The sequence below is a fragment of the Motacilla alba genome, chromosome 27 (assembly GCF_015832195.1).
Source record: "Motacilla alba alba isolate MOTALB_02 chromosome 27, Motacilla_alba_V1.0_pri, whole genome shotgun sequence".
NCBI lineage: Eukaryota > Metazoa > Chordata > Aves > Passeriformes > Motacillidae > Motacilla > Motacilla alba.
In genome coordinates this window covers 4279807-4306856 of record NC_052042.1, presented here as the reverse complement: position 1 = coordinate 4306856, position 27050 = coordinate 4279807, and the positions used below count along the sequence as shown (strand labels likewise).

Here is a 27050-nt window from a genome sequence, read left to right as displayed (position 1 = left end):
ATTGAAGCCTATTTTTCACTGCCCATCCTCCTTTCTTTAAAAAACCCCACCACATCACAGAATTCTATTTTTGCTCAGAACTTGGGGATGATTTTTCAAAGGATAAAGGTGTCCATGTGGCTCTTGACCTGAGAGAAGCTGGGACAGAAGAGGTGCCAAGTGGACAAGGACAGAATTCATAAGAAATTGAAGTGTAAAGGAAACTAAGAGACACCTAAAACCCAACAGATTACAAAAAAAAAAAAAAAGAAAAAAAAAACCATTAAGACTGATCACAACAAATACGGTGCTATGAAATTTGTATCATTCCCAATTTATTAGGCATAAATTGCTCTTTAAAACTGCTTGTATCATACACTTTCTTTATCATCACTGCACAAAGGGCACCAGTTGCTGCTGCAGAATGCTACAGAGAGCAGTTTGGACTCACTAACGTGGCACAGCTTTCTCCTCTCAGAAACAGACCCTCGAGGAAAGGAAAGTGTTCCTAGAATGGGAAACTGAAAGAACAGCTTAAAAAAAAATAAGGAAAAAGACAAATAATTGCACATTTTTGCATCCTGCTTGGACCACACTTTACAAAATAGTTTTCCAAGTGATAGCAGACCTAAGGAGAGACTGATCTGAGACAATTATTTGATGTGTTCGACCAAGGTTCTGATTGTATTAAGGCTTCCAGTCTTCCCACTCTCACAGCATTAAGGGTTTGGTGTTTCACATTACACTTGTATCTACGTTTCTCTCTTGATTTTTCCCTTTATTCATTTTTATTCTTCAAAGGGGGAAGAACAGGTCAAGGGGTGCACGAAAAATGAAGCGAGGTGGTGCTGACAGAAGTACAAAGTAAACACTGACCTTTCCAAAACCGGGTGAATAAATTAACTCATGGTTAGAACATGAAAAGCATTTGATGAAAGCTCTGATCCTGCAATGTGATTCTCCTGCAGTTGCACTCTGGGCAGGGACAGGGCTGTTTCACGTGGCCTGACACACGCCCAGTCCTGGTTGCTCACTGGAGACACTGCAGCTTTAAGGTCATTGACACTCCCTGGCATTTAAGTTACACTACAATATGCAAAAGTCTTGAACAGCCTGTTTGTCAACACTGTCCTCGGAGAACTCGGAAATGAGGTTCAGCACTCTGCTCACCAAGAAAGACCCAAACTAAGACACATTTCTGGAAAAAGAACAAGACACCTCGTCATTAGTACTATCCCCACATCTACTGGCTTCCATACAGCAAAGCACAAGTCTGTCTTCCATGATATTTTTTTCCAGCAAGGGGGAGTTCAAAGCCAGCATTTTCTCCTCAGTCACTGCCATAAATGTGTGAGAGCCAACTAGTCAGACTCAGCAGCAGCTGGATATTGCACTGCCATGAACTCTGCTAAGTTCAGGTCTGAGGTGCACTCGTGGTGTCAGTGGAGAACAACGACAGTGCTGGCTCAGAGATGTAGAACCCAGGATGCCAAGGAAGGGGAGAACACGACAGTACCAGTCACACACACTCAAGCTCAGACACTGGCTCTTGGAGGTTAAAATTCATCACTTTCCACGGCGTGCAGCTGCGTGTCATCCGCATCCGTCATGCTGCTCTCCTGGGACTCGTCCGTGCCCACTGTGGGGACAAAGAGACCTTGGGCTCGGGGGCTGTCCCACTGCACAGCTCCCCCCGCCACCAGCCCAGCCCAGGCAGGGCAGCCAAAGCATTCACAGAAAAATTCTGCTTCTCCCCCAAAATTACCTTAAGTTATTTTAATTTGTCCCATGTACCCCGAGAGGGTCACTCAGCTGAGGCTGTGGAACTCTTCCACACCTTCTCTGCACAGCCAGGGAAGCTGAACAGTCATACAGCCCAACACTTATTTTGTTTATGCTTATTGGACAGATTAAGTTGGTTTTTTTCCTTTTTAAATTTTTTTTTCCTTGTTTGGTTGGTCTTTGGGTTCTTTCCTGCACTGCTCAGGTGTGGTTCAGCAGTTCCAGTCTCTGTCTCCATCTCCTGGTCAGAACAGGCTCAGCCCAGGGAGCTGGGGCTCAAAATCACCCCAATTACAAGAACAGGGAGAGAAAAACTGGACACATGCAGAAGTGCAGTGCAGGGTAAAGTTCCCATATTAAAAAGCACACAGCACCAATAAAAACCAACGTGATATACAGTTGTCACCTTTCCCTATTTTTCAGCTGAGAATCTGGAATAGCAGGACACAGCCATTTGTCTATTAGCAAGAATCCAAATCCTGCTATAGTTCCTTCTTTGTGGGAAGAGAATTTAATTGCTTATTAGCATTTATTTTCTATCTCCATTTCAGCCTGCAGATAGGTCAATATTTATGACTGTCCATGCTTCATGGAATTTAGGTCCATAATCAAAAGCTGAGAGAAGAAAAACCTGGGCTGTTCCTGTCTGTGAATTACTCCCTGTGGTGTTTTATTTTCTCTTGATCCAAATCAAACTGCTTCCATGACCTTCATGAAAAGCCACCTTTTATATTCAGCACACCAAGTATTTTGATCCAACATCCAGTTTAACTTCTGAAAAATCTAACGACAACTTTAGCTGCCATTCATTTACTCTGAAATGATTTGATGCTTTATGATGGAATACTTGCAGCCCTGGGAATGTCTGGCTCTCCTGGGATACTCTTAAAGCCACCCGTGATTTGTATAAATTTAGAGTTACCACGATCCCTGTCCTACTACATCTACAGGAATTTCACAACCCTTCCCGGAAAGTAGGGACAATGAAGGAATTCTGAGTGAGGAGCCTCCAGAGCTCCTCTCGCTGGGCAGAAACGTTTCACCTCCTAAAGCTGGCGCTGTCCCCAGAGCTCAGGGACAGAGGCTGCTGGAGCACAGACCTGACTCGTAGGGGTAGCACTCGCTGATCTGCTCCTCGCGCGTGATGGGCTCCTCGTCGTCGGGCAGGTAACGCTTGTCTATGGCCTCCTTGATCTGGTTGTTGGCTCCTTTGGGATCCAGGTCCATTGCCCAGGAGAAATTCATTAGGGCCAGATGTGTCTGACCCAGCTTTTTATAAACCTGAACAGGAAAAAAAAAAAAAAAAAAAAGGCAGAAAAGGCTACATTTACACGAAGCTGCTACTTGAAGGTTTGGGCAATGAATGTTGCACAGTTCAGTGATGTTTTGTGGAAAGCAACAGCAGGTGGATATGAAAAACTTATTATGTGAACCCCAAGGGAAATAAATATGTGTGGAAAGAGCAAATTTTTTATTTAAAAATTAAAAGAAATAAACGAGCAGCTAAGAGATTCTCATTCAGGGCAGATGGGGAAGTTATTTATCCGTGTTGAGCATTTAAACAGTGAAAACACCTCAGTTTGTCCAGATAAGGCCACTCATGTCAGTTTAGAGGTCCAGCTACTCCTGGACAAATACCAGTGAACACATTTCAGCACAAATCCTTTTACCTCTCTCCAGTTCAAACACAATAAAGAAATCTTGCTGACAGAGAGTTCTCCAGCTCTGTGTTAGAGGGAAGTTTGTCTTGGTGCTTCCAATGACCAGACACTCCCCAGCAGAAAGGTACAGAAGTTATTTAAAGCTTATCAGCAGAGGTGGTGGTGGGAAGGAGGATTCTGTCACCAGATCACTGCTCTGGCATTTCACACAAGAAAGGCTGGAATGTGGCTGCTTCTCGTTCAGTATTTCTGACACGATGCATGAGAAATGAGTCAGTATTTTAATAGTTACACGTGCAAATAACCAGCTCTGCTCACTGAGGGATGGACTATCATCATCTCCAGCTCTCTTTAACTGCTCTTTGCTTTTAAAAGCTGGCACATAATACAGCTGTGAGCATTTAAAGCTTTGGGAATTTTTAGAATACTGCTCCAAGTGGAAGCATCTTAGTGACAGACATCAAATTTTCACATTAAGCAGCAAAGGACACCAAAGAACTTATGATCACAGTGAAGTTTTACCTACCTTTCCTATTAAAAAGTAAACAAGAGACTCTTTGGGAACAATCTGTTTCAGTTCTTCAAGTTCTTGTAAAGCCGACTGAAAGGTTGGAAAGAGTGTTTGCATTAGGCATTTGAAACCAAACACTTTCAGTGAAACTTCTACTTTACTTTTAAACTAGTTCTTGATGCTGGAGCTCTTTACTCTGCTGTGACAGTCACCTGGCATCACAAAGGAATTCAACTGAAAAATATTTAGACTGCAGTTAAAAATAAAAAAAAGAGTTTTAAGTAAAATTTTCCCTTTCAGTGTGCACACACGTTTCTGAGGCAAGCTTCAGAACAGACTTGGCTTGTCTTCTGGAGCCAAAAAACACCGGCCAGAGGAAAAGCTGCTGTATAAACACTGTGGGAAGATCTTCTATTCTAAACAGGGTTCGGGCCAGCAGGGGATCAGCCCAAAACTGCTTCACTTCTGACTTTTCACTCCACAACACAACCTTGGAAACAGCTGGTTCTTATTGCTGTAATTGGATATGGGGCACGTAAATGGATATGGGCTGAGATCTTTTAGTAATTCAGTATAAATTCATGATAGTGAGTCAGACTAAAATAATAATTTAAAAAGCAACACCCGATGACCCCAGATTTTCTTACAATCAAAACATTTGATGCCACCCTGGTGAGGGTGGCACTTGCCAAAGGGGATGCTTCCCATGTCCCAGGCTCTTCCTGCGAGGCCTGCTGCTCCCCAGGGTGACCTGGACACATTCAGCTCCCAGGGCACCCCCACTCCCAGCTGCAGGAATTTCAAGGCTGCCCTGAGCAGCCAGACTGACCTTGTACTTCTCGTTTGCAAACAACACCGAGGCTCTGTGGAATTTGCATAGTGGGTTCTTGGGGTCAATGTTGATTGCTTTGTTCAAAGTGTCCAAAGCTTTCTCAGATTTTTTCAGTGCGTGTTGGACCTGGCACACAAAGAGACAACAATTCCAAAAGGGGGGAAAAATAACAGCTCATCTGCTGGGCAAGGACAAACCCTTCTGGCCATGGTTAGTTACAACCTGCTCCTTCAGAAAAGCATTTGCCCAGTTCTAGACTAAATCTGAGCAAGCTTCCTCACGGGAAGAAGAATCCTCCTCACCTCCTCTCCACCCCAACCCCTTCTCCCCACGCAAGTTCAGTGCCCTGTACTTACTACTCCAATGTGACACAGCAGGACTGAGCTCTGAGGGTTGATATCAAGTGCTTTCTGGAAATGCATTTCTGCCAGACTGAACTTCTCCTGTTTGTAATAAATCATTCCCAACCCGTACCTGCAGCAGAGAAACAATCCTGGTAAGCAGCACTGCATTTTAACCAAATTCGTTTGTCACTGAATGTGGCATGGCAGGAATGCTTTGTAGTCCTGCCAACCCCATCTAGGGTGGGAAGGGATTTCCTGGGGGGAAAAAGCTGTCTAAAATTTTCCTTTTTGTTATCCATTGGGTGGCTGAAGAACTGATGTGTGAGACACAGCAAGACTGGCTAAGGAACTGCTAAATAAAAGCACACAAAAGTTATCAACACTAAGTTATTTACACTATCACACTCACAGATCTAACTTTCACTGCTTTATATATTAAAAAGGTGTAAGAAACTATGTCCTAAGGGATGAAGAGGCTGAGATCTCATCTCTCCAATTGCAACTGAGGACACATAATGCACAAAGAATGCTGCCCAAAAGGACAAATAGCTGGGGTAATAAAGCCTAAACAATCTGTGAAAACCAAAAAAAGTCAATTTTTTGCCTTCCTTGTGAAAGTAGCCCCCCATCCTCTGCAGGAATGGCTTTGTTCTCTTCCAGGAGGGAAGAGTGGTAGGTAGAGGTGGCTGTCCCATCCCTGGGAGTGTCCCTGGCCAGGCTGGATGGGGCCTGGAGCAGCCTGGGGCGGTGGAAGGTGTCCCTGCCCACGGCAGGGGATGGGACTGGATGGGCTGTAAGGTCCCTTCCAACCCAAACCAGACAGACTCCATCAAGCTCCAGCAGGGGCAGCTGCCAGGAGATGTTCCTCCAGCAGGAATTCTGCAGCCCAGGGAGCAGCAGGGGACGAGGCCAGACCTACCAGGCGTTGTAGTGCCGGGGGTTGACCCTGATGGCGTTCCTGAAGCAGGCCAGTGCCTTGTCCAGCTCTTCTGTCAGCACAAACTCGTGGCCCAGCAGGGTGTAGGCATAGGCATAGTTTGGATCCACCTGGATGGCCCTCTGGAAGAACTTGATGGCAATGTCGTGCTCCCTCTGCAAGCTGAAGCAGTTTCCTGCTGCACACCAGGCCTGGAACAACAGCAGGGCAGGAGCAGAACCCTTTTTACTACTCTGAGTGCCTAAGTTTGAGCTGAACACATTTATCTATACTGCTTTAAATAATTCTAATTTACTCCTAGATTAAAAAGTAAAAATAGGAATAAATCAACAGTTCAGGCTCATCCCTGTGAGGCAAGCAGGGCTAAACACACCTTCTAAAATAAATAAATGGATAAATAAGCAAGCTGAACTACAGAAATGGAGAATCCATGGACACCCAACAAGTCTGTGCCAATTAGATCCTTTGATGACTAATGACTAAAGCTTTGGAAGGTGTTGAAAAGGCCAGAAACAAAACATCTTTGATATTTAAGAATAACAAAGGGGAGATGGTACTTCACTTCTTCAACTCCCTCCAGCTGACAAATCTGGAAATCTGCAGAGGAAGAATTTTAGCAACAACCTCCTCTTTCCCTGCTGCTCAGCACCCATCAAGTGTAAACACCACAGCCTAGGGTCCCCCACTTCCCCAAATTTTTAGCATCACTGCCAAAGCACATAACTATTTCCACTGCTTGGATTAGAATCTGCTTTTCCCTCTATCCTGACTAATCTGACTACAACCACCAACTGTTCACTGAGTTTGTTTTCCACTCTTGGACAAACTAACAGGACAACATGAATTGGATTTCCTCCTCCACCAAAAAGATTTCCAACACCCTCTACAGTTTGCTCAGTTCTTAAGAGCACATTTATCAACTCACAGATTTTCTTTTTACTGTGGCACTCACTGAAAGACTTCTGGGTTTTGGCACATCCTGACTACATTATCACACCCCCTGCAGTTTAATGGACTTCGGTATAAAAATGTGCAGCATCATGTCTGCAAATAAATTCTAGAATCAAATATTTTAAGTGCCAGTGAATTAGCTGCAGCAATTAAAAGGTACAGGAAAAGATATTCCTTATCTCTGCACACTGGCAGCAGCAGGAATGACTGACTAACCCATGATCTTCCTGGCTGAATGGTGCCAAGGCAAATTTAAATAACCATTAACAGATAAAAGGTTTCAACCTGTTCCACATAAGCTGATATTCAAATTTTAAGGTGCCATTTCAGGCATCAGCAGTTCAACAGACAACCCTGCCAGCTCCCTCTCCAGTTCTGCCCTGTTCAGGTGTATTCCCACTGGAGAGTACACTGGATTAGAGCTCAAAGCTCTGTTCTGAATCACTGATTTTACTACAGACAATCCCCCTCTTCTCATTCAAGCCCACAGCATTTTATACCTCTGGTGAGTTTTTATCCATGTCTGTCAAATCCTTCGAAAGAACTGAAAGGGCAACATCTTTCTGCAGATGCCAGAGTGTGGTTGAATAGATTTCCATGCCTTCTACTCGGTAGTTTTCAATCCTCCTCACTTCTGAAAATATTCTCTCAGCCTGAGAACAGAAATGAAACTTAAAATAAAATTCCACCCACCAAGGCAGAGCACAGAGGTCGAGGTCCAAGGCCTCAGGTCCAGCCTGAGCATCCTCTTTGCTTTTCAAGTGCTCCACACAGAGCTGCAAGCCCTGAACTTTCCTTTCAAGGGAAGGAAGTGACTGTATCCCAGGATACTTCTGCCAGCAGGAATGCAGCCAGCTCTCCCTCCTGCTGACTCAGCTGCATTCCTGTTTCTAGCCATGCTTGAGCGAGGCAAAAACACTATCCACAAAACCAGAAAGAGTGCAACAGACTTTTATGGGCCAGTTATGACTGTTAACCATCCCAATAAAGAGTGACAGGATAAGGGCTGAAGGTTTTACACTGCCAGAGGGCAGGGATGGATGGGATATTGGGAATTAGGAGTTGTTCCCTGGCAGGGTGGGCAGGCCCTGGCACAGGGTGCCCAGAGCAGCTGGGGCTGCCCCTGGATCCCTGGCAGTGCCCAAGGCCAGGCTGGACAGGGCTTGGAGCAGCCTGGGATGGTGGAAGGTGTCCCTGCCATGGCAGGGGTGGCACTGGATGAGCTTTGAAGTCTCCTTCAACCCAAACCACCCTGGAATTCTGTGATTAAAATCTGTAACCTCAATTTTCTAAATAATCTATGAATGCACCCAGCATGTTCCATCTGGAAACAGACTGCACAGCTCAAAACCTTCCTCTCCTTTGTCTCCTGCACATTATGCCAAGGAGTGCTTTAAGAACTTAGCAAACAGGCACATCAGCTGTCAGGACAGCAGTGCCAAGGAGAGGTGAGCTCTGGGATTACCCTGAACTGCTCACTTCTGATCCTGGAGCAGTTTGGCATCACCTCAGCCGTGCCAATGCCTCATTTGTGAGGCTGGAAGGGAATCTGGGTCACTGATGTGATCAGAATTAACCAGAATGGAGAGAAGTTTTTTGGTTTAGAGCTCAAATTGTTGGGTGATCTATTCTAAAACAGTGCAGTGCAAATAATTCCATCAGCACAGGACACAAGGAGCAGACCCCAACACTTTGGATACAAGAGGAAGTTACATTAAGAAAAAATTTTAGGAAAGCTCAAATAAAAAAACTCTAATGAAGCAGATCCAAGACCTAAATCCATTCCAGGTGTAACTTTTATATTTATCCATTTACCACAACTGCAAAATTCTCACAGATTTTAGAGGAGATCTGCAGGTTTTGTGTAAAACTGCCAAAGCAAAGTGAGAAGAGGAAGGCCTGGCCCCCGTTCCTACCTGCATGTATTCTGCCAGCTCAAAGTAAGCTCTCCCAATTTGGCACAGCACCCAGCCTGTGTTGTAGTGGTGGGATGGCAAATGGCTCAAAATATTGATGGCTTCTTTGCAGTTGTATGAGCACAAGGCTAAATAACCTTTCCCCATGTCCCGGAGAAGGCTCATCAAACCTTCTAGGAGAAAAACACAATAAATAAAAGCGGGGGGAAAAGAAAAAAAGACAGCTGAGACTTATTTACCAGGAAGTGCTAATCCCAAAAGCTCTCCCTTGTGCACTGCTCCTGAATTTGCCCATGAAAACCTTTCAGGAGTTTCCAAATAAGGTTTAGATACTCTTTACATTATACACTTAATTAACATGAGCATGATATTCTGATTATCAACCTCTGTAAAGGAAGCCAGAAAATAATGAGTCCTTAAACTCTGGGGCTCAGGGCGAGTGCAGTTCTGCATTTCCAGCAGCTATTCAAACATTTCTTTAGGTCTGAGCAGTTCCCACAAGCCTGGTAGCCATGGAGACATCCTCTTGCTGCCTGGAAACATTACTGAGCCAAAAGGGGGGAATTCAGCAATTTCCTTAGGATTTTCTGACAATCTGAATAAAGACTAGTTTTTAAACAAATGGGAAACATCAAGAGAGAACAGACCACATAAAGCCCATGTTAAGAGGTGACTGGGTTATGAGTAACTCCTCTGAATCAGTTGCCAAGGATAATACTGTCATAAATTATACACTTTAAAATTTTGAAGTTGCACTTTATAGCAATGTAACACTTACAATCATAATATTACTTATTCTATTATCATAATTTATATATTGCATAACAATCTATAATACTTTATATACTTTGAAAACACTTTAATTATTAATAAGGACCAGAGCTTGCAAGATTTATCTGCTGGCAATTACCACTCTCGATATTTCTTCACAAGTTCCTAAGTTAACAAGATGTTGAATTAAATCGGTTTTTATCACTACACAAAGGTGAGAGCTGCATGCTAAATGAAATGGGAAAGAAGCAAATACTGAAACAACATTAAAACCCAGATATAGCAGAGTAAAATCTGATACTACAGACCAACAGTGCTCAAACAGACCTGCTGCTGCCTTCTGTAGCGTGAAAGCTTGGATTTGTGGTGCAACAGTGGAAATTTTCCCTTCAGAAATGATGGAAGAGTCCAGTTTGGTAATTTCCAAACTGTCATTTAAGTTTGGTTGAGTTATTCCTCCCTTATTTGTTTTACTTTTTGTTTTTCTGTTTGGAATCTTAGGCGGAAACTTCATTTTTAATTTTTTGCTGTTTTCCTGCAAATAAGAAAAGTAAGAGTCACATACAAAAGAGTCTTTTAAATCCAGAAATCTCAACTTGAGAGCGAATTGTGTAAAATTATGTGTAACAACCATGCCCAGCTCGCTGCACAATCTGTCCTTAAGCTGCTAAAACTGCTGTGAATCCACGGAAATTCACAGCTGGCCCAGTGGCACGGATGAGGAAGCCAGGGATGGGCAGCACTGGGAGGTTTGGTACCTTGGTTGTGGAACTATCACTGGTAAACAGGCGAGAGCTTCGTCGAGGCAGCGCGTTGGGTGGAGCAGCAATGGTTGGGCTCAATACCTGAGGTGTTGTACTGAAGAGAAAAATTTAAAAGTTACACACTGGAGGGCAAGCTTCTTTGCTCTACTTTTAATAGTACCTTTTAGCTTTGCTTTAGGCAGAAATGCTCCAGTACTATGATTGCTTTACCTTGTCTGTGGACCAGAGCTCTGTGTTTGTGCAACAAGAACTGGAGTGACTTCCCGGCTGTTCCCACTCTGGGAGAAGACAGACTTTGTTCCAGCCTGGCTGATCCTGCTGACAGTCTGCACGACACAGAGTTTCTGCAGTTTGTTATTATGTCACTCAGGAGTCTCCATCTCTGCTGGGCCAAGCCCAACCCACTCCACCCACCAACCACTGCACCAGGAGAAACAGAATTCTTTTCATAAAGGACAGGGTTCCCCCATGCCCAGGGAAAACCATCCAAAGTGTTTCTCCTTCTACCTGTTAATAACACCAAATCCACAAAGCTTATGCACATTATTTGAAGATCTAGAATCTCCATCTAATGGCAAGAAACTCTGTTAAAGTGCTTGTGTAAGAACAAAAGGGAATTCAAATGCATCATATTTAAAAGCTTTTTACGGCAGGAAGTTGTGAAAAAAACCCCACAAAAATAGAAAGATATTTTTAATTATTCTATTACAATCCTATTCAGAAGCCATTCACAAACTACACAGCACCTCAGCCTGTTTTCAGAACAGATCCTCCTCTTCATATTTTTTTTTTAAAAGCTTTTAAAAAAATTATCTTTCTGCCCACTCCAGGAACACCAACATTCAATTCAGTGATGGCTGCTTGGAAGAGACACCAGAAAGGGACAAGTGGATCAACACCAGCACAAGCAATGTCAGTTTGTGCATTATCCAGCCCCCTAAAGCTCTGTCCTTCCATTCCTTTCCCAGATTCTGTTACCAGAAGATGGTTTGGGTGGCAAGGAAACTTGCCCACTCAGACAGGAAGCCCTTGGATTCCTCCTAATGCTTCACTCACTTATGTGTTTCCTAGGAAACTGCCTCTGTTCAGCCACAGCTCCACCAAACCTTGTCTGACACAGAACTGGAAGAGCAAAGTGGAACTGGCACAGTCACCTCTTGCACTGGACAAAGCACGAACCAGAATTTAAGCTGTTTGTTAAAATGTATTTAATATTTGTGTTTTGGTAGTGGCCCAGCTGCACCTGGGCAGGGCCCAAGGGTGGAGTAGTGAAATTTACACCTCAGTGCTGCTGGGTCACACTCAGCAAAGCAACAAAACAGCAGCAAATCCAACTTGGTTTCCCAAAGCCCTTCAGCTCTCAGAAGAGCTGCACCTTACTAACTTTATTTTCATTTTCAGACTTGTGGAGATTTACCTTTCTATATGTGCACAGTGCAGCACAAGCCACTGTTTCCAAATGGTCCTGAGCAAGCACAGGGTGGGAATTGCATCAGCCAAACAAAGCACATTCCTGAGGGACTGTTTTAGCACAGGCCCCAAATTTCCCTTTCAGACTGGCACAGCATCAAGATTTGTCCAGAGCAAACATGGCAACCCAAGTTCTACTTTTTGAGACATTCAACACTATTTCAAAATAGTGTCCCCTATAAAATACCAACACCCCTCATGCAACTTGTAGATTTACTAAAAATACAGGGAAACATCCTCAGGTTTTTGTTTTTAGAAAGGAACAAACAGTTCTTCAACTGTCACCAACATTCCACCTCTCATTTATCACTATGGCAACTACAGCAGTTTCTCCCTGAGTAAAAAAGGCATTTTTTAGTTTCCCCTACCCAAGACTTTGCTGAGTGACACAGCACCATCCTCTCAGTCCTTCACAGACCAGCAGCAAGATTTTTATTACACTGGTCTGTAAACTACAGCTCAAGAACTACTTGCAAGAGGTCAGTAGCTTCAGCTTTCTTGAGGCTTCAGAAAACACATTAAATAAATAAAACAAACAATTCCAAGTCCTCACACTCCACCCTGCAAACTGAAAAGTTTGAATCTGCTGTTGTTGGGAAGCTTCAGTGTTTGTGCAACCCTCTGTGATGGGAGGTGGACAGAACACAAGAGATCTTCCCTAGGTTAGTCCAGCGACTACAGCCTGGGGAAAACTCAGCTCCCCATGTTTTTTTGCTCTGTATTATGGGTTGTTCTTTAAAGTGCACCACAGCGTCAAGCTCTGAGAGGAGCAGCTGAGCTCCAGAATGCAAGGTACCTTCTTGGAAGGTGCTCCGGTGGATGGCACATCGATGACAGAGGAGGAGTTGGTGTAGTTCTGTAAATAGGATCCATCTCCAGGGCTCGGGGTTTCTAGTGGCAAAATTCCAAAGCTGAGAACAAACCAGAGAGGGTCAGGGTGTGAATGTTAGACCTGGAGAGCTGGTCTGATGCAGGGGTTAAAACACAGACCCAGATCATGGAATATCCCGAGCTGGCAGGGACCCACAGGATCATCAGGAGTTGAACTTCAAGAAAAGCTCTTTACAGTGGCCTTTCTTAATAATAAAGTTTATTTCAGAGCAGTAGCATGTTCCTTCAGAGATTTTTCAAGTGAGAATACAGCAAGAAGCAGTATCTTGAATCAACAATTCCTCTCCAAATAACCAACTGCTTGTTTAAAAACCAGAAGAGATCAACACTAGGAGCAAGAGCAGTTCCTGAAGTTGTTTGGGTTTCCCTTATACAGAAATTCTACTACCACGAGTGTCTGAGTCTGCTGTGCAGCTCCAGCCCTCCTGCTCCAAACCCCAAAGAGCAGCAGCAGCTCAGCCCTGCACTGAGGTTGGCCATCCCAAGGACTTACCTTGGAGTTAGTGGGCTCAAAGCTGCAGGTCCCCCCAGTAAACTCCGTCCAGTTTTTGGTTTATTCTGAGCCTGTTTGGACAATATGGCAGTTCCTGACCCCAGAGGGACAGAATCTGAGGAAATCACAGCTGAGTCAATGTAAGACATGGAAGAATCCGAATTCAAGGAGGAATACTTTGAATTGGAGGACTCTAGGTTGATTCTGTTCAACTCCTGAAGAATAAAAGGCAGCTCTTAGGTACTCAGGGTATGGTCTAATTAAAGCTTTTCAGTTAAGCTGGATAAACAAACCGATTTCAGCAAATGATTTTACGATGATTGGAGCAAAACTCACAATTGTGTCCTGGGGTGTCTCCATGAGGACACTCTCGGGCTGTCTGTGGGATATGTTGTGATTAGACACCACTGTTGTGCAAGTGTTGGGCAGACAGCTGCTGAAGTTCTGTAAGGATGTTAACTTAAACGTTTGGTCAGGGTCTGGCTTTTCACCTGTAAGAGTCAAAGGAGATTGAATAGTTATTCCTGGCTCTATACACTGAATATTCAGTCTGAATCGAGGACAGGGGATAAAGGATTTTAGGAGTGTTTTAAAACATTTCATAGGATCACAGAACATTTGGGTTGGGTTGGAAGGGACCTTAAAGAATATGTCATTCCAGCCCTTTGCAATAAGCAGGGATACCCTTCACTAGACCAGGTCACTCTGAGCCCTTTGTACTAAAGCAGAACTATTCTTCCATTCTTCTACTACAAAACCCTGGACAATCAATGTTTTTAATAATTTTCATACATTGTTTTTTTCAAGCTATTCTCAGAAAAAGGTTCTAAGTGTCTACTAAATGTAGGCTGGAAAGCACATTTGGATTGTTAGATCCAAAAATGCATAAATAATGAAAATGGAAGAAAACAAGACAGAAGTTTTAAACAATGGCAAAGTATTTTAAATTAGTTGCTGCTCAAAAAAATCTCTCCCAAGATAAAACAGTTCTGCAGACTCACCTATTTCACATAGTGATTCAAAAGGGGACCAGAGGAAAGGATTTAAACTAAGGCTCTTTTGGTAACATTCTGATCCTTTGGCAAGCCGGTCTGTCTTGCTGCAAAAAGAATGAAACAGTTCACAGGGAAACTCAGAACAGCATTTCTGTTCAAGAGAGTTTTCCAGAAGAAGAGTTGGAAAACAAAAACATGTTGAGAGGCATAGAAACATTCCTCGTGTTTCAAGCCCAAGAAATACTGAGTTCTTTTGAAGTTACTTGACATATTTAGACACAGTTGTCAAAAAAAGTTACATAAGCACTAGAATAGCTTGAGAATTTTCATTTTTAGGAAGATGCAGCTCTTTGCAACAGCTTGTTTCTTTTCTGCCAACAGTAACCTGATTGCCAGCCTTCCAGACATCTTAAGTGTCTACGGGTAATATTTTTGCAAAGAAATAGCAGCTAAACTGAACACTAGAGTATTTGGCTACAAAGAAATAATTTTGAAAATAATTGAAAATAGATAAGAGTAGTAGAGCCCAATTACTCCTATTCAATCAATCATTCACCTTTACTGAAACCCTTCTTGCATCTTAGCAAAATCAAAACATTTACAATTGTCAAGTTATTCTGCCTGGCACCCTCAGAAATTTGATTTGAGGGTTAGAGCTACGTGCATATAATACAGATAGTAAAAATCTAAATGGTAGCACTGAGAAACAAGCTGAGAGTTTTTCTTAGGGAGGAATACAGAGCAAATCCAAAGGTATCTAAAACTCTCAGGCTTTTGGATTGCATTCTTATCCACCCAGAAAAGAGGAATTTGTGTTTTCAGTCTTTGGGTGAAAATTAAAATTAACCATTCCCAAATCAGATTGATTCCACAATTATCCACCTGAATTTATCATGCTCCAAAATGGTGGAGCCCAGAGAGAGGTGTCTCCTGTAATGACTAAAGATATGTTTGACTAAACCTGAGCTTGGGCAAGTAAAAACTTTCCAACTTTATTGGGCAAAATGAAAAAGCAACTTTACCAGTAGACATGTCCCAGTAAGGAGAGTGTAAAGCATGCAGAGTCACCAAACTCCATAACAATGTCATCATGGCTTTTCTGTTTATTCAACACTCCACCAGACAAGATCTGCTCTCCTTCTGCAAGCCTTTTTAAAAAACAAGAGGTTTAAAGGGGTTACAAGGCTCACAGGACTGGCAGTCCAGTGTTTTCACCCTGCTGCAAACAAAAACAGAAATCCACTGTCAGTGTTCACAGGTTTTTAAACCACAAAGCAGCTCCTGCAAATGAACATTAAGTAACCCATGGATTCCTCTACAACAGGGAGGTTCAGCACTCTGCAGTCAAACAGCTCTACTGGGAGGGAAGAAAAACAAAACAAAGCCAAAGGCAGAGGCACAAAATTCAGCAAAATTCAGCATGACTTTTCCAAAAGTGATCAATCCTAGCATGAAGGACAAGGGACTCTTCATGACACTTGATCTTTGAAGGTGCTTTATCTAAGCAAAACCAGTGCTTAATTTGGCTTTGTTTCCCAAAGAAACACGATCTGCACGGCCCCCCATGCACTGAGCTACGAGCCAATATTGGGATATGGCAGAGATCATGGACTGCAGTGCCTTTCTTTCTTGCAAGAAGGGCTCAAAAGGAGAAAAAGGCTTAGTTTGCACCTCCTCCACCTGCAGGAACAGCAGCACTCACACGGAACAGGCCACTGGCTGTCAGGCTTCAAAATTACTCGATACAACTGCTGGGGTGGGAGGCATTTTTCAGGCATCTGAGCCCAAACACCCGAACAAACAAATCACCTTTTCTTGCCACCACTTGAAATTTTACTTGTAGGTGTATGCTTCTATCAGCACAGACCATCCCCACAAGAAAATAAGGCAGAGCTGTATAAATGAGCCCATAAGAGGCCTGTTTGCTCTCCACACAGCTTGGCAATTCCTGTCTAAGTTACTCAACAACTTTTAGAGGTTTTTGCAACATGGGTTAATGCTCATCTGAAAGCAAAATAAATTGAACTCAATCTTTTGTGCTGAAGGACCAATGAATTTCTAGTTTATACAAGACAACACCTTCCAAAAGAGAAATCCAAGCAAAAAAATAAATCCATTTGTAACCCTGGACAGAACATGAAGGATTTACTTACTTGCTGAGGTCCACACAACATTTTGCAAGCAGGTATTTACACTGTGGGGTGGTACAGCTGTGTCCCTTTAGGAGCCTGTAAGCTTTGTAGGCCTTTCCTGAGCGGTAGTAACACGTTGCCAGTAAAAACAGTGCTTCTTCTGAGTGTACTGGAAAATAAAAATCATCACTTACATGTTAATCATTTCAGTACAAAAAAATTTGGGGCCAGGGAGTAAAAGCCAGCTATGGACAAGATGGAAGAAAATGACAATTGGTATTAGAAATTCATTCCTGAATGAAGCCCTCTCTATCTGTTGGTGATTACCAAACTTCCTCTGCCATTTCCTTGGCTAGTCAAGATGAACTCTTAACATCTACAGCTTTAAAGGAACTTTGATCCTTCTGGCTACCCGACCTGAATAAGTGATGAGCCAGCTTGTAGTTAGATCAGCAGCAAGCCAAGGAAAGCAGCCAGGCCAGAGCTACTTTAGCAACCTGCTGGCCACACCAAGACTGACTTGGCTCAGTGTCACCACTCCTGCCACCAACACTTTGCTCTACTTTAAGGAGTGCATAAACACTGGAACAACGACGGCTGTTCCAAAGTACAACTTCCAGAAGGAAGATCTACTCCAGCCCAAGCCACTTTTAATCCCAATTTCAAGTGGTCTTTTTCCATTTGCAATTTTACTTCTAAAGCACTCAAATCTTTACCTTCACACGGCTCAGTGGAGAAGATTTTCTGATTTTAATGACTATTAAAGCTGGTCAGTTACCAGTCTTCCCCAACATTGAGCCCTGTCCTTTTTGCTGCCTACTCTCATCATTTCATTAGGAACGTGGCTTAACTGCACCCTTCAGGTGCTTTGGCTGCTTTATGCTGGGAACCAGCAAAAGGGACGAGTTCTCCCACAACCTGGACAGGGCTTGGGACAACCTGGGACAGTGGAAAGTGTCCCTGCCCACAGCAGGCTGGGACTGGATGGGCTTTGAGGTCCCTTCCAACCCAAACCGTTCTGGGATTCCATAAATCCTTTTCCCAAGCTGAGATCTCACAAGTTTCTAAATTGTGGATGAAGTAGTCAAGCATCAGGAAAAGTCATTTCTATTTAAACAGAGAACAAGAGGGATCAGGGCAGAAACACCTCCTCATGGCAGAGACTGGAACTATTTAGATTTGATGTCCGTTTCCAAATTTTCTCCCACTGCAATGAATTATGCAGCACACTGAGGAAGTTCTACTCCAAGAGCTTGACTTGGCACCCAGTTTGAGACTGAGGTCAGACCCACTCATGATTACACCATAAAGGACAGAATCAACCCCTGAAGTAACTTTAATCCTTTCTGTAAACTCACTGATTCTGTACATCCGTGGTGGTTTAACCCACTCTGTACTTCCCCAAATGTTACACTCCAATCACCCTCACACCATGATATTTTAAATCAAAAGCTGTGTATGAATGCAAGCAACTTCAAACTCCAGCCACTTAATAAACCCACGTTACTTTTCTACTTTTCAGAAGACATTATCCTGCAAATGGAATTCAGCATTAAAGAAACAATTTTGGTGTTTGTTCGCCCACCTATAGGGAAATCTTTAGAAAAATCAATATGAGCACTGTATAAAAACCTCTTTGGGAATCTGCCCAAATCCTTTGTTTCCCTGAAAACTGACTATTTTAAGTTCTTGTCATCACCTGAACAGTGACAATGGAAACAGAAGACCCAAACAGAGGACACTTTATTAGCCTTACCCTAAAAACACCAGAAGACCTTTCTGAAAATTCAAGTTAAATCAATTTTTATCCACTACTTTAACAGACTTTGAGAGTTCTGGGAAACGACCAAGCCACAGATGTCCCATCAAGGACAGAAATTGCAGGTAGACTTGAAAGAAGTTTTTCTCAGGGTGAAATCACTCCTGCCATCATGGAGCCACTATTCAAGTGACTCAGTACTCTGCAGCTTCCACTCTGCAGTGGAACCACTTATTTTAACCAGGAGCCAGATGTTTTGTTAGCAGTTAATTGCTTGCACTGAGTATCAGCACTCGTGCTGCTTTCTCTCAGCACTGCTGGCCACTGAAAAAGGCTGTCTGAAATATTCTTGCAGAGAATTATTCTGTAAAGATGTGTCACTATCAAGTCAGGTATTTTTTGCCTGGCTGCTGCAAAAAGTGGATTCTCTTTGTTCCTAAATCCCTGGCAATTATCTTCAATCTGCCATTTCCCTGCACCTCACAGTGTGTTGTGTTCAGGGGAGCTCTGTCATCCCTAAAACACTATTTTCTTCATAAACACCTGGATTATCAGGTTCCATAATACTCCACACAACATTTCTCATTTTGGCACCAGATCAAACACCCCCAATTCCATTCGTAACCCTGACACATGGAAAAAGAAGCCTTTATTTCTCAAAACTTAGGTTTGTGCTTCCATTGTTAAGAACTGCATTGTGGGCATGGCAGGCAAAATATTTCATTACAAAACAGAGCATGAAACAGCTTATACAGTTTAATTCAAACTATAAGCTCAGGTTGTTTAACATGAGAAATTATATGATGTTTGTATTTTAGCTTAAGGATTGGGGGTTTTTTTGTGTTGTGGTTAAGGAACAATACCTTTCAAAACAGAGAAGGAAAGCTGACCACCAGTATCAAGGAGAAAGAAGTACAGAAGAACAAAAAGCTTATCTGAGGTCATGGAGAAAAGGTTAAAGAAATAAAAGGTGCTAGAACACACCAAAAAAGTGATGAAGGAGCCAGAGAAAGTACAGATCTGTGTCACTGCTGCCTGCTCACTGCCCAAGACACCCCAGCCCTGACAGCTTTCCAATGAAGTAACAATTAGCAGGGATTCAGCAGGAGATACCTGTTCCATATGTTCTGATCCTCACTGTCTCAATTTCACAGTGCTTTTCTCTCACCATCACAAGACTCTCTTTGAGCCAATCAACATATCTGAGCAGCATTATCAGCAAAGACAGCTTTCAATGTCAAGCCAATTTGTAGAATTTGTGTGCAGCCTCTATCCTCAAGTGCCCTTGGAAGGCATGCAATGCTTGAGGGTTATTAAAAAACCCCCAACATTCTCCCATTTGATACCATAAACCAGATCACTGTAAACACTGCACTTAAATGCACCAATCTGAATTTAATTTTAAGGAGATTTTACTGTGAAATAACATTGCTGCTGTTACATGATTTGATTTTCCAACCTAATTGCAAGGCATTCCTCTGCTTTCCCCGAGCAGAGAGCTAAACTTCATTATCAAAACAGGAGGAAAATAAAGCAGGAGCAGAGGTTCACAAATCTCAAATTAAAAGTGAAAAAAAAAAGCATCAGCTTTATAATTGCAAAGTACACACCTTCTGCATATAACCTTTCTGCGAGGAACACGGCATCGCGATACGCGTAGTGGTTCAGTGCTTGCCAGATAGCAGCCTGCAAGGCAAGAAAACCATCTGCATTTAGTGGGGAGCTCTGAAAATGCAAAAAAACTCATCACCTCTCACTGTCAAAAGGCAAAGTTCAGCTTGGTTTTATAGAGCTGTAAAACGAAAGGGGAGGATAAGCACGCCAGCCAAGTTGTATTTGTTCTACATATTAGGAAGGAGGTTTAAAAATCCCCACCAAACTCTGCACTGAAGGCATGTATCAACCTCAGAGTGTTTCTCACTCGTTACCAGCCACAATTATCCAAATCCCTCAGAAATTACTGAGTCAGCCTGGTGCACAACTCAACACCACACGACAACAGCTTCAGTAAAGATAAAACCAAAATCCAACCCCAACTGGTCGGAGTATCCCATTCAAGCATCTCCCAAGATGCCAAACCAAAGCCCAACAGGCCCAGAAACCTCTCAGCGTTGGTCAAGATGAGACTCGTGTTGATTAAACACCTTCATATAAAGGATCTTCCCTGAAGAGGCTTCAGTGCTCCTTTAAGGGCCAAGGTGAACAGGATCCACTGCTTTTTGTGCAGCATTTTGCTGGGTCTTCAGCCAGCTCTTCACTGCCACCAGCTGTGGAGCAGCACCCAAGAACAAGTGCAATGCAAGTGAAGCAGACAAGTTGTTTTCTACAGGCACAGATGAACACAACCTTCTTCTGGTTTTCCTCACACACTCACACTTGGCCAAACCCCAGACAAGTTGTTTTCTACAGGCACAGATGATCACAACCTTCTTCTGGTTTTCCTCACACACTCACACTTGGCCAAATCCCAGACAAGTTGTTTTCTACAAGCACAGATGAACACAACCTACTCCTGGTTTTCCTCACACACTCACACTTGGCCAAATCCTGCTCCCAGGTACTGCTGTCTTTTTCACAAGCACCAGGCCTGGGTTTGTGACAATCAGAATTTGTGCAGACTGCAAGGATGGCACAACTCCAGTGCAACAAACACGCACACAGGTGTACAACCTGCCCAGCAGCAAAGCAGGTGCCATTCACTGGCACTGCTGTCACCAGTAGCTGACACACAAGAACTGTCTAGGGCTGGGATAAGAGGGTTTCACACAAACTGCTCGGCCAACTTCCCTCAGATTGCATTAAAAGTTGTCTGTTATCTATAAAAGAAGGCTGGGATTTGAAAAATCATTTAAGATCTGTTCAGCATTTCCTCCCCACCTACTCCAAGGGTGCTGTGGGTGCTCATCAGAGTTTGTGCTCCAAGGTGGGCAGGGCTGGGATCAGGACAGCAGATCCTTCCCACGTGGGGTCTTTGCTCCAGTTCCAAAGTCCTTTTCCATCAGCAGCACAGAGCCATTTTGCAGTAGTTTTGCTATGACTGATCCCAAACAAGATCTGAACTTACGAATTCAAGGCACTGTGATCTAGAATTTCTCTAATAGTCACCAGCAACCAAAGACAAATAGAATTTGCTTCTAAAACCCATGAGACACTCCAAAACTAAAATAAACCTTCCACAGGGAAAGCAATAGTGCCCAGCAGTGCTATTCCCAGCTGGAAAGGCAAGTGCCAATTTCATCTAAAAAAATTAAAAAAAAAAATAAAATCCAAACATCACAGAGTTACATGCACCATATGCTACTTCTTCCAACACAAACTTGACAAACACAGGGTGTGAAAACTGTGCAAGTTCTCTTCACGGGAAGCCCACACAGCCGTCATGAACAGCACACACCAGGGCTCCCAAGTACTACAGGGAATATTATAAACAAATCTCTACAGAGAATCTGTTTTCTCCTATCAGTAGATCCCAGGAATATGCTTAAGAAGTCAACAGGTGCTTTGAAGCTTGTGTGAAAGTATCTGGATGTATTTAAAAGTGAATTCCCTCAGTCTGATCATTACAATACAAGCACACTATTGTTTCCCTCTGCTTGTATTCCACATTTCAGATAACTGAGCCTCAGAGCCTCCTCAAGTGATTCCTCCCTGATGCCTTGGAAGGACCCCAGGCTGAAGGTGGTTCCACGCCCTGCAGACAGAGCAGGACAAGCAGGGAGAGAGAAGGTCAGGGTTACAATCTTTTAAGCCATCCTGAAGGCAGAGCAGCCCAAGGTGTGCCACTTCTCTTGCTCCCAAAAGCAGCTCTTCCTTCACCAAGTCACAAGTGACGTTTAGATGAATCCAGCCAAGTTGCGGCAGGTTAAAAATCCTGTCTTTGCAGGGCTGTAACTCAGCCAGCTTACAAACAAAGGTGTGGGGGTGGGAGTGGGAAAATCAGGGTCATCTGACTGCTCAAACCAGAGCAAGTTGCCAGGAACAATCCTGCCAAAGGCTAAGAGGGGACACGAGGGATTTGGGGCTATGTCACAGCCACTTTGTAAGAGTTACACTACACACTGGCTCAAATAACAATTGTTGTTGAGCAGAGTCCCAGTGAAAGCAAGAAACAGGCTGGTGGAATCCCTGTTCTCTAGCAATTATCATTTTGCAGGTCAGAATGTGCCTCCTGCCCTCAACTGACCCATGCTGGAGTCTGGATCCTCACACACTCTCCTAAAAGAGCAGCAGGAGGAAAGGAAGGCAGCAGGGAATCAGCCATACCTATGCAGCAACAATTGTCCATGAGAACAAGATGTCTAAACCATGACTGCCTCAAGAGAGAGGATCTCCTGCCCACCATCCAGGGCAGGAACATTAATCTCAATACAGCACAGTAATTTAGTTTGTTCTAGAAGCACAATGCATGTACACAGCACTAGTGGTACAGTTGCTAAACCACACCAGAAAAGTGTTCTCAGCCCTGTTCTCAGGGCTGCCTCACAGGAGGGAGAAAAGTTGGAAGAGTTTCCACATTTTATTCAAGCGGGCTTGCAGAGAGAATGAACCTCCAGGTCCTAATCAGTCTTTTTAAAAATAACTAATTTGAAATGTAAAATTAACAAGGAATTCCAGAACTACCATACACAGCCCTGCAGCAAGGCATCTTCAGAAAAGAAGAGCAGGAAAATAAAATCAGATTCACACAGGCCCATCTTCTACCCAGAAAATCCTGTGCATTGTCCCAGTGTCACTTCATATCTAAGCCAAAGAGCTCCTAAGAGATGTTCTCTCCTGACAGTTATCCAACCTTGGAAATTGTTTTCCAAGCTTATTGCCATGCTAAGCAGATTCTGCCATGATTTCAGTCCTCAGGGTGGGCAGGGAGGAGGAGAGCTCTGGGATGGGCTGTGCTGCACTCCCCAGTTACACAAACTCTGCCCACTGAACAAGCACACGTTGGTCCTGCAGCCAAGTTCAAGCACCATTCCAGTGACTCACAGCAGATGATCACCTTGAACTGCTAAATTCCAAGCAAAGCGCTCGTTTTCTTCCCAAGATGTTTTTTCAGAAGTATTTGGAAGGCATCCAGCCTGTTTCTCAGCACGTGGGACACAGTTTTATGTTGGAGCTGAAGGGTTTTAAATCGACCATATCAGGAAGTACAGCACAGGGCTCTAAACTCTGGCACTCTGTTCAACTTAAAAGAATTTTAAAAGTTAGCAAAAACCTAACCAGTGGCCAGAACGCCTTCTGGGACACGAATTTCATGTAATTAAAGCACAACATTTATGAGGCTACATACAAACACAAATTCTGTTATTTATCTGTCACGCTGTGACAAATAAGTAACATCACAGCTGTGAGGATGTAAGGATGACAGTGTTTTCCTGGAATGCTGAGCCCTGTAGACATCTGAAAGGCTGGGAGAGAACCAACAAATAGACAGGAAAAATCTCTGCAATGACAAAAATGAGAACTAGTGTCAACTTCCCCAATAATTTCATTTAAGAAAATTATAAAAACAGAGCTAAGTACGTGGACTTCAGCTAAACTGGGAATTCAGAAATGCAATGGACTTCAGCCAGTCACAAATAATTCCTAAACTTACCAGCACTCCTGTAAGCAAGGAACAGCAGTAAAACTGACAGCAGCAGAGCTACTGCTAAAGGAATGAGCTGGCTTTTAAAAAAAAATCTATATATTCAACACAGCAAAGCCTCATCAACACAGCCAAGTTGGGAAGAGGTTAAGAATGGAGAACAGCATTAGAGGGGTCTTTACCATGCTGAAATACCACAACAAGACCCCACATTTCTATCAGGGAGCTCTCAGGAGGGCAGGTGTTTCCACTTGGTCAGTCTAGTTAGCAGAGCACTGGAAACATTTGGTATTGTTTCCCGTCAGCTTCACTCATTCACACTGCAGTGCATTCCTGCTTCCTCTTCTATTGTAATCCCATGTTTTCCTAGAATACCCAAGTGGTGCAAAACAACCAGCCCAGCTCCACAGCTAACAGCAGCGGTGCAGGACAGCCTCTGCAGCAGAGGGACCAGGTGGCCAAAAGCATTCCCAGCACTGCACTGACCCCTGCTCCCAGGGGATGAGGAGAGCAGTGGCATCAAGGACACAAACCCCTGGTCTACAAGAATGCCCTCACTGTCACCATCTTCCACGGACAGGGTGAAGTCAGCAGGATGGTTTTCCACAGGGGCCTTTCTTCCCCTTCCACCTTTTCGTTAGGAAGAAAAGAACCAAAAGCAAGAACTCTCACTATGTTCATTACAGAACACAATCGTGTTCTAACAAGACGCTGCTGCCAGGAACCTCTTGATGTAACTAGAAAAAAAGCCCAAAACATCCTGTTAAAATGCTAAAAATATATTTTAAAAAAAGAACGTGAACATGAAAGAGACGACAGATTAATGAAGATTATGAAAAGTCAGAGAATGGTCATACAGGAACTGCGGAAAGAAAAAGCAGCTCTTAATTCTGTGAATCACGACTTTTGGATGGGAAGGCTGAACACAAGAGCAGGAAACCCAGCAGAGTGACTGCAGCGAGACTGAAACACGAGAGAAAAACGAAATTTACATTATTTTCTCTCCTAGGTCTCCCATCAATCCGGGAAAAAAAAAAAACAACTCCTTGGGAAGAAGGAACGTCCTTCACCCGCACGACACGGAGGGATCCGAGCACGCTGCGAGCATTTAAACACGACACGGCAGCAAACGCGGAAAGGTGAGCGAAGTATCAACAGGTCTCCCGGGGGACCCGCGGGGGGCCCTCTCCCGGCAGCCGAATCGCCGGAGGAGCGGCGGGGACACCGGCACGTCCCTCGGGGGCCCGGGGGGCAGAGGGGCGAGCGCGGCCGGCCCGGGGATGGGGACGGGAGGCTGGAAGGGGAAGCTCGGCGGGCTCCGGCAGGAGGGAAGGCGGAGGAGCTGGAGGTCCTGCGGGCCCACCGGCCGAGGAGCCGCTGGGAGCGGCCCGCAGCCCCGGCCCCAGAGCGGGCGGGGAGGCCTAACCCGGGCCGGGCCAGGCTTTGGGGCCTGAGCCGCCCGGGGGTCGGTACCTGGACGGGTTCCTGCAGCACCGTCATCCTGCTCTCCCCGGCCTCCGCCTCCTGGTCGCTGAGCCCGAGCGGGGTGGCCCCGGTCCCGGCCCGGCTCAGAGCGAGTCACGGCGGGGCCCGGCCCGGCCGCGGCTCATTTGAACCCGCACCGACCGTTACCGGAGCGAGCGAGGCCGGCGGGCGCCGAGTCCGCCCGAACCGGCGGCGGAAATACCCGAACCGTTTGCCGGAAATACCCGAAGGCGCAGGCGGAAAGAGCCGAGCGTCGACGGAAAACAGCTGGGAAATCCGCGCTCGGCAGCCGGGAGGAAACTCGGTGCCGGAGATGGCCGAACTGGGGCGGAGGTGGCCGAACATAGACGGAGGTGGCCGAGCTGGAACGGAGATATCCGAGCAGAGACGGAGATGATCGAGCGAGGACGGAGATGGCCGAGCGTGAGGAGGCCGGTGAAGGCGGGCGGGGCTCGTCGCTCGTCCCTCAGAGTGCCCGTGGAATGCAGAACTCGCACTTGGTGCCACAGAACGGGCTCTGGGGGTCCCCAGGTCTGTCGGGAACCCCCGAGGGCTCCCCCCTGCCATGACCAGTGCGTCCTGAGCCAGCCCGGCCCCCGCGCTGGGTTAGGCTGGGGATTCCCGTGTCCCCGTTCCCAGGGTCGGGGTCAGCACAGCCCAGGTCCTGTCCCCGTCTCTGAGGGGTCCGTGCTGATGGTGCTCCCCACACAGGTTCAGCCGCGATATCACAAAGTCGCAGGATCATGTGGGTTGAGAAAGACCTCCCAGATCACGGAGGCCAACCTGTGACCGATTGCCACCTTGTCACTAGACCAGAGCACTGAGTGCCATGTTCAGTCGTTCCTTGGACATCTCCGGGCATGGGGACTCCGCCACCTCCCTGGGCAGCCCCTTCTAATGTTTAACAACTCATTCTGTGAAGAAACTCCTGATGTCCTCATATCCAGGAGTAAAACTGGCAGACCGAGGTGTAAGTACAAGGCAAGTAATTTGCCAGTTAAAACTTGGATGTGTTTGAAAGTGCGGTATCTGGCACACAGAGCTTCAGCAAAAGAATATAATAAAGATGCACAAGTAAACCTCAATTTATTAAATATACTAACCTATCAATAGCCACCTGCAGCTAGCAAAGGCCTTCCTTCTCCAAATCCTTCTGTGGGCTTGCTGAATCAGCCATAACAGCATCCCAATGCACACACACCTACACAAGGACTCTGTGCTCCATCTCGCTCTGTTCAGTGCTTTGCACTTGCACTCGGGCCCAAAGGTCAGATCCTGATGTGCTGCCAAGCACACGTGGGCAGGGGCTGTATCTTTATGTGAGAACAAAAGCTGTGTGTGGAGCAGGAGGGCTCAGCCTGCCTCCTTCCCCTCTTTCTCTGCACTTCTGAAAGGTGTAGTTACAAATTTGTCACTGGCAGCAAATCTGCACGTGTTTGCATTCAGGGTGTGAGCAGGCAAAGCTTTCTTCAATCCTTCACCTGAGACAAATAACAAATTGTAACTGCAGAGCAGTGCTGTCCCCTGGGATGGACACCTGGTTTCCTAATCAGGTCCATCCGAGTCATTTTGCCAGACAAAAGGAGGGTGTGAGTAACATGACAGTGAAGTGTCTCTTCCTCTGAAGGCCTTTGGCCTCTCTGGCTGATGGTGATGATGATGATGATGGTGGTGTGTGTACGTGATGTGGGGCTCCAAGGAAGGAGCCTTTCAAGGAGCACAGTCCATATTCACCCTGTTCCTGATCTCGTGCCCTGCAGATAACTCCTCCTGGGGATGAAAGCTGGCTGCATCTG

At 44.8% G+C, this 27050-nt stretch overlaps 1 protein-coding gene across 5 annotated transcripts; it reads right to left on the bottom strand.

Annotated features, from left to right (window-relative positions):
• Positions 1–287: 287 nt before the first annotated feature.
• On the bottom strand, positions 288–25455 carry CDC27 (cell division cycle 27). 5 transcript variants are annotated; one of them, XM_038163025.1, is made up of 19 exons: positions 25243–25453; positions 19799–19874; positions 16451–16598; positions 15320–15445; positions 14304–14401; positions 13639–13793; positions 13303–13517; positions 12715–12829; positions 10659–10774; positions 10443–10542; positions 10012–10219; positions 8914–9083; positions 7498–7650; positions 6029–6237; positions 5122–5239; positions 4763–4891; positions 3949–4023; positions 2862–3042; positions 288–1618 (listed from the first exon to the last, which is right to left on the bottom strand). In XM_038163025.1, the coding sequence occupies exons 1-19, from the start codon at positions 25267–25269 to the stop codon at positions 1536–1538; spliced, it is 2502 nt and encodes an 833-aa protein (XP_038018953.1). In that variant the 5' UTR covers positions 25270–25453; the 3' UTR covers positions 288–1535. The 5 variants fall into 5 exon arrangements, with proteins under 5 accessions (XP_038018953.1, XP_038018951.1, XP_038018948.1 ...); XM_038163023.1 differs by having other exon boundaries at positions 291–1618; positions 10659–10792; positions 25243–25455; XM_038163020.1 differs by having other exon boundaries at positions 291–1618; positions 8914–9086; positions 10659–10792; positions 25243–25454.
• Positions 25456–27050: the final 1595 nt, after the last annotated feature.